The sequence below is a fragment of the Syngnathoides biaculeatus genome, chromosome 6, assembly GCF_019802595.1.
Source record: "Syngnathoides biaculeatus isolate LvHL_M chromosome 6, ASM1980259v1, whole genome shotgun sequence".
Lineage (NCBI taxonomy): Eukaryota > Metazoa > Chordata > Actinopteri > Syngnathiformes > Syngnathidae > Syngnathoides > Syngnathoides biaculeatus.
Genome location: NC_084645.1, coordinates 31575918 through 31583871, shown reverse-complemented (window position 1 = coordinate 31583871; position 7954 = coordinate 31575918). Strand labels below are relative to the sequence as shown.

Genomic DNA, 7954 nt, shown 5'->3' with positions numbered 1-7954 from the left:
CATGCATGGATGGTAGGTTAATGAAAGGCTCTAAATTCCCCAGAGGTGCTAATGTGGGTGCAAATTGTTGTGCGTCTAAGTGTGCCCTGCAATTGGCTGGCGACTAGTTACAGCATGCTATGTAAAGAATTTGCCAAACTCCTGATTGTTGTGAAGTGAGTTGACTTGAGTTCACCACTACCATACCTAATCATGCTCACAAGTCAAAGCAAAGAAATCGGCCAAATGATGTCCTGCATCTTGAAAGGGACTTTTCCCCCGATAGATTTCAACACCTTGGTCGTGGTAGCACATTATTACCCTCAATTCACATTGGTTCCTTGCAGTCGAAGGACAATATCAGTTAACAGTGCTCTGCGATTGACAGCTGGGATAGGCTCCAGCACACCCTTGTGAGGATAAGCAGCGAAGAAAACGGATGGATCGACATTGCCTGCACAGTTAAATGTTTTATGTGGTATTACATTTAGCTCACGTGTCATCCAAGTCACAATTCAATGTTGTAGTTCACCTATTTATTTATTTATTTTAACATTTGTAAAATTGGTATGAATGTTAAAATGTTTCTTGAAACATGGCCTCTCTTGTTAATACTCACTACGATGTTACATCACTATCTTATATGTCAGCAAAGTTACGGGTGCAATTTAAATAAGCTTTTTTGTGCTTGTATGGCAGTGTTATTACTTAAAACGTTGCCCGTACCGTGAGGCAAGGTTCGATGTTTAACGCCTACTTTACACTTCATCAGAATCCAGGTTGAGTTCATAATTTAATTTAGTGGTTGTCTTGTGTTTACACTTGTTAAACCGTTTAGAGTGTTCAAATTTGACTTAAAACATTAACTGTCCTGTTAAACTTTTTGTGATGGTTTTATGCCTGCGTTAAGTGTCTGTACTACATACTTTAATACAGTGGTTAACTTATCTTTACACTTACATGACAGTTGAAAAGCATGATGATGACTCGCTTTCCACTTCGGTGAACCCAATACGTTGGTCATGCACCATCAACGTCAGGGGTGAGTACACAATTTATGATTTGACTTATTTATACACTTGTACGGTTGTATGTTAACACAGATAAAATGTTGCTTAAACCATTTTATGTACATTTTAAATAAATGTGTTGCAGTGCTTTTGGCCACTTTTATGTTTGAGGTGTCGTTAAACTGAATAATGACATTGTGACATTTGACCCTGCAATAGATTATTCGTACGAGCACTATTTAATATGGGGTGGGGTCTGGCGTTTTTCTTGTCCGCTGGGTCTCATGGCTCCTCTCCAGTCTCCACACCAGGTTTAGCTGATAGCCAAGGGGATTGAGGAGAGGGAGGAAAAGAAAGAGTTAGGGAGGGAGGTGGGGGTGTATGAGAAGCAACACCGCTTGCCCGTGATGGGTGGAGAGACGCCCAACAAAACGAAGGAAAAACAAGCCAGGAAGACGTAGGGAGAGGGGAAAAAAAAACTGTGAAAGTGCACAGACTTGCCGCTCACCTTGCAACTCCTCTTCCAAGCAGAAGAAGAATAAGGACAGGGATCGTGTAGTGGAGCAGGGAAAAAAGAATGCTGTGTGTGGCCCACTGAGGGAAGGGGCGATCCAGATGTTCTCTGTCCACACTCTGCATGCCCTCTGAAACATCTCTACGCTGTACCTCCAAACTCAATGATATCATAGTATCTGGTGTTCTTTTTTTTTTTGCATGCAGAAAATGGAGATGGTCATTGTGTTGTTGTTGTTGTTGGACATACAATGGATGGTAGCAATGTCTGTACAAGGACTGTCAGCTCCATATCAAGACAATGGTAAGTGGAGTTTCCTATCCATGCATTCACCTTCATATTGGACAAGTCTTAGTTAAATTTGTCATATATATATATATATATATATATATATATATATATGGAATGTAATCTGTCAATCATTCAATCAACACAACGCGCACCAATGTTGAAAATGCACTGCAGCCAAAATATATTCAACTAGAACTACATCATTGTTTGAGAGTAAATGGACGTAATATATCCCACCAAACACCCATAAAAAAGTCAATGACTTTGAAGAGTATTTTCTTTTGTAGCTGCTTCCACTTTAATGCAGTTTAATAATACATTTGATATTTTTGTGAACTATGGCTTTTAGAACGTGTAGAAAGGAATTATACATGGATTTAAAATTTCACACACACACACACACAGAAATGTGCGAATTAGCAGTTTAGAATGATGGATGGATTTTCTTACTAATTTATTGTATTGGTGATGTCAGCTGGTACTTCACATGTGGTGCATTTTATCAATTCAGCACAAAATAAGGCATGTTGCATATCCATCCATTTTCTTCGCTGCTTATCCTCACGAGGGTCGCGCGGAGTGCTGGAGCCTATCCCGGCTGTCAACGAGCAGGAGGAGGGCACACCCTGAACTGGTTGCCAGCCAATCGCAGGGCACATGGAGACAGACAACAGTCGCACACACAATCACACCTTGGGGCAACTTAAGGTGTCCAATTAATGTTGCATGCTTTTGGGTTGTGGGAGGACACCGTAGTGCCCAAAGAAAACCCACACAGGCACGGGGAGAACATGAAAACTCCACACAGGAGGGTCCGGGATCAAACCTGGGTCCTCAGAACTGTGAGGCCAATGCTTTACCAGCTGCTCCACCATGCCGCCCATATTACTTATAGAAATTACAAAATATGTGAACTACAACTGAGTGGAGTGGTTTGACATTCAAATATTAAGTAATGTATATAATATAATCTATGTATGATAAAAAAATCAACCATCATCTTCCTGTTATGATTATGTATACCTATCCATCATCATCCATCCATCCATCCCCTATAGCTATTGCTCTCCCTTACCAGTCATACTCAACTAATGTGGCAATCCATAACTCTGTAATGAACTGCAATAAGATCCATTACATCTGTTATAAATCTGAGAACAAAACTCAGCATGTCAGCATTCCAGCATTATATTTCAAGTGTTGTTTATGTTTCCTCAGTGCTTGACTTGCTGTCAGCCTTAAACATATCCCACACAAAGAGCGGCGTGTCCAGACTGCACAGTCCCACGGGCGCCGTGTACAGAATCCGTCCTCGAGCGCCTCACCTGACTCTCCCCACCGAGTATTCCCGAATCCTGCGCTCTGACTTCCAGGGAAGCCTGGGGCTGCATTTGGTGGGCCAGCAGCTGGCGGGCACCAACATTACCCTTTTGTCTCTCTCCGCCTCGTCGTCGACCATTCTTCTCCAGCTCACCTCCTCCGCCCCGGATGACGTACTGCGTGTGGAGTACCGAGCGGGAGGGGGAATCCGGGGCCTTCTTTTACCCGGGACGAACCCCTTCTCGTCGGGGGAATGGGTGCACTTGGCCGTCAGCCTGGAGCCAGACAGGCTCGTATATTTTGTGGACTGTCAAGAGGTCCGAGTCGTCCTCGTAAAACCGGAGGAGAAGTTCGAGCTGGAACTGCCGCAAGATGTTGTTGTCACCCTGGGAAGCACACCAGGGAGAAAAGAGAGTAAATTTAGTGTAAGTTTTGCCACAAATGACATCTTGAGTAGGCTTTCTGTGTCTGTATCAAACTAGATTGTTTCATAAATCATGGGTCGCAAACATTAAGGACTTGTGAATATAAAGGCTGAGTAGGTTTTACATTTAAGATTGTCAGCCCCAGATCAGGGAGGAAAAGCCCAATTAACACACTTCACATCACTGGACAACCACCCCGCATAATCTTTAGAGAAATCCAATAATCAAGCCTTTGCTGATGTTGTTTGGTGACAAAAAGGGGAAAAAAATAAGTTCAAATTTGGTCTTGGTATTTTTCTAAACCACTTAAAGCAATTAGTTCTGTTCAAGAGTCTCCAAAGATCTATATTTTTTCAGCCTAATTGATGCAGTGATGGTTGCTTAAACAACCACTTGAGTAAATTCATCCTGTTTAAAGCATTTTGGACAAATAACCCACTTGACTGATGATTTTCACATCAGAAAGTATGTACACAAATCAAGAGACTGAGACTAAACAGCTGCGAAGTGAAGCGAATAAGTGAAGCAGGCCTCACTATGCTATCAGGGAGTCTTAAAAGCGGGCCACAGAGCAATGGGAAAAGTAATCTGTTCAGTATACATTTACAATGTTCCCAATTGATGGAGAGATGGGGAGGGGGATGAAAGTGATGCTGAGGTGCCTCAATGTGTTTTGATATGACTTCTTGGCAGGGTCACTTCAAGAAAGCAGAAATCTCAATGAGGGCCTATAAAAGACGTCCTTGGCACTGCGGCAACGTGACAGGTAAACATTTTCCATCTGTTCAAAAACGAGCTGGTTCATAATGTTTCAAATCAAGGATGTATTACATCCCTGCATGTGTGTGGTCCTTTGTCTAAGTTTAAATTAAAAGAAAGAAAAATGTACTTTTTTATCAGTCTGATTGAGGACAAAAAGACAAATATCTTGCAGGTTTCGACCGCAATGTAGGCGGGCCAAAATCTGGCTGAATATTAAATGTGCCTCCAAAAAACAAGTCTAAAGTTACTACTGGGTCTATTTCCAGGGGAATTTTTCCTGAGACGTGATTCTTGAGTGCAGAACTATGGAATCAGTCCCAATTTTTGTAATACTGCATTAGATGCTTTAAACCATGACCATATGTTAGTCATGATCTGTCAAAACATTATTATTGTGTGATTTGTCTTCGTTCTCATTCGCACATCTGTGTACATGTGAATTTTGGTGTATGGTTTACAGTAAAAGCATGCATGCTTTAATGACAATTTAACAATTTAAGTGTGCCAAAGGCCACAATGAATATAATTTCCTCGCACTTGTTTACATTTTTAACGTCTTGTCTTACCATCAGCAGCTACACAAACAGTTAAGTCAATTAACTCAGCCTGGAAATGTTCCTAGGCCTCAAGCAGAAAGTCCACTGCACATTATCCTTACATACTACGCTAAATGTGTTTCTAATTAGAAAAAAAAAAAGATGTAGGCGTATCTATATTTTGTCCTCCTGTTCCCTCTAAAACTCATGACTTCTTCTTCTAGATGCTCTGCCCGCATCCGCTCACTTGCACAGTCCAGAATCGCGCAATGCCAGCGGCCCAGTGCCCCAACAGGGGGCTTCTTCTGCCAGCAGTAAACCCAAGCGAACGCACAGGATGCCGGTCCAGGGTGTACTTTATCAACCACACAGCATCCGGAGTGAGCAGCTGCAAAGGGGAGGGGCCTTGGGGCCACCAGGACTCCCTCAAGGGCGGAGGTCGGCTTCCCGGGTCCAGCGGGACGAGGGCCTGAGCAGGCTGGAGAACAAGCTGGAGGGCCTCGCTCGTGTGCTGGACGCGCTTCAAGCTCAGGTGCAAACCACACATACAGTACTAGCCGTGTACCGCTGTATTGTGGTTCACCTACTGCGGAATCATCGCAGATTTTTTTTTCATGTTCATATCATGCATAATTTGTATGAGTCTCAGGTATAATTTTTTTGGGGGGTACCCTAAAGCATTAAAATGTTTGAAACATTAAACTAAAAATAAAATGTTCCATCAAAACACATATTACATGAAATTAAATGGCTATATTTCATCGTACTACAGCATATTACTGCATGTTTAAGAGATTAAATTGCGCTTAAGGACTTTCCTAGGTAAAACCAAACTTATAAACAGTATTGTTGTATACATTACAGTAGAGGTAAGCAACTAGCGGCCGCGGGCTATAACTGGCCCCCGACCAATTACAACTAGGCTCCAACTTCAGGAATCGCCTCCACGTGGCGTTGGAGATAACAAAGAATTCCTGACATCAACGAGAGAAGGCGGTTCATTCATACAACTACCAATTGAACTACCCGCTATTTCTCTCATTGCTCAACAACAACAACGACAACAGGTGCTGCAGCACTCACTCTACTCCCTTGTAACAGTATTTTAGCACCTGGTTGGCCACCTCACCCACTTCACGTGAAAAGAAGACAAGAAACAAATTGTTTGCCTGACTGACCCACGTGACCAAAACGTGCTGCTCAATACAGAAGCATTGTATTAAAAAAAAAAAAAAAAAAGTTTACATAAGGGTGTATGTTAATTGGCCAATCCGAAAAAAAAATACTAGTGACTACTAATGTGAACTGCAGGACTCGTCATTTTCAGGCCATCGCTTTGCAATTGATCAAGCTAGTGGGTTCCCTCGCGCTGGCTTCCTTTCATAGCAAAGCCCAGCAGAACTCCGGCAGCCCCAGTGGACCTTCACTGTGCAGCCAATGTCCCAGCTGCAACTTTACTGCAGATGAGACAAGTTGGCCTGCCATTTATAAAGTTTTTAAGTAGGATGAGAGCATACTTTTTCTTTCCACTCTTCTTTATCTTTCCTTTTGTATTTCAAAATCTGGCATCCATGCCAAACATTTTATAGAATTTGACAGGCAGATTATTTTTTTCTTCTTGTGAACATGATGGAAATCTGACGTGAGTTTAGTTTGCTGTTAGCGTGGTCAGGAATGCGTTGGCTCGAGCCAAAGCTACCATTGGGAAGTCTGAAAAATGGCTTGTAGAAACTTCACATTTTCATCCCCTCTCATAAGAAACGTCCGGGCATTTTTTTTATCAAAGAGTCAAGGTTTGGTCACAAAATTTCTACTGATTTACAGTGATTTCTAGACAAAGCATTTTGAGACGATTTGCGATATAAAATGTGGCATGAAATCTTGAAACCATATCTCATTCCGACAAACAAGGGCTAATTGTATTTGTGTTTCCAATCTCTATTCAATGATAGCCTCGATTAAATCGTTCATTATTCATTTTGTCCCGGGGCCAAATTTACCAGCCCCTGATATGTTGTACAGTATGTATGTTGAAGTTATTTTATTCTACTTATTATGTTCTTTTAATACGCCTGTGTAGTGACCTTGACCTAAGAATTGTTATCATTATTCTGACGATTATAGAACGAGGATCTGCAGAAACGAGTGCGGTACCTGGAGGGATGCGAATGTGTGCGACGGTCCTGCGTGTGGGACGGCGGCGAGGCGGAGGACGGCCGAAGCTGGCAGACTGACGTCAACACCGTGTGCACGTGCTCGGCCGGAACGGTCACATGTCAAGCTAACATCAGAGGTACCTTCAAGCACCTTCCACCAGGCTAATTAGAGCTGACTTCCTCTCACGAGTACTCTTTGTATCTTATCATTCCTGCCTGACGTAACTTGCTGGGGGTGGGGGTCGGGGGGTGCTGTCTTGAATGGCACACTGAGCAACGGCCCTTCATGGGAGCCCCCGTGATAATTGCCAACAGAGGCTGGGGGAGCCCTCATGGGATAATCCCGGAGAACCAAACCAGTCAACACTTTTTCTCAAACCATTTTATTTCCCTGAGTTCTCTTATTATGTACAGTATTATTTTTGTTTTATCATATTTTACAATCCATTGATATTTTGCTTGACTGAACGCATGTAACAAAAAATTTAGAGATTTTTTTGGGGGGGTATTGTTGGAATGGATCAAAAGCATTTCAATAGAGAAAATTGACAAACTAATCTAATCATTGCTATTTTTTTTTTTTTTTGTCACATAGTTCTTTGCGTGAACTTGGGAAAGTAAAAGAAAGTCACGATGTTATGAAAAAATAAATACTGTGCATTAAAAAATGGTTGTAATATTGTAACAATGCAAAATAGTTTCACACGAATTGCCAAGTTTGAATGTTGTAATATTTTAAGTGTCAAATTCGATGAGAATAACGTTGTAGTATTATTAGCAAAAAAGCAGAAATACAATACAGTTTATTTAATACATATATTAGTGCATCAGGTGGCACGGTGATGCAGCTGCTAAAGCGTTGGCCTCACAGTTCTGAGGACCCGGGTTCAATCCCGGCCCCACCTGTGTGGAGTTTGCATGTTCTCCCTGTGGCTGCGTGGGTTTTTTCCGGCCACTCTGG

At 42.2% G+C, this 7954-nt stretch overlaps 1 protein-coding gene across 1 annotated transcript in view; it reads left to right on the top strand.

Annotated features, from left to right (window-relative positions):
* The first annotated feature begins 1402 nt into the window (after positions 1–1402).
* kcp (kielin cysteine rich BMP regulator) overlaps positions 1403–7954 on the top strand; it is a 35760-nt gene continuing 29208 nt past the window's right edge. The window contains exons 1-5 of the mRNA XM_061821786.1: positions 1403–1806; positions 3013–3539; positions 4233–4305; positions 5062–5369; positions 6962–7130. Coding sequence (XP_061677770.1) covers positions 1704–1806; positions 3013–3539; positions 4233–4305; positions 5062–5369; positions 6962–7130 — 1180 coding nt within the window. The 5' untranslated portion in view covers positions 1403–1703. The remainder of the gene's footprint in view (positions 1807–3012; positions 3540–4232; positions 4306–5061; positions 5370–6961; positions 7131–7954) is intronic.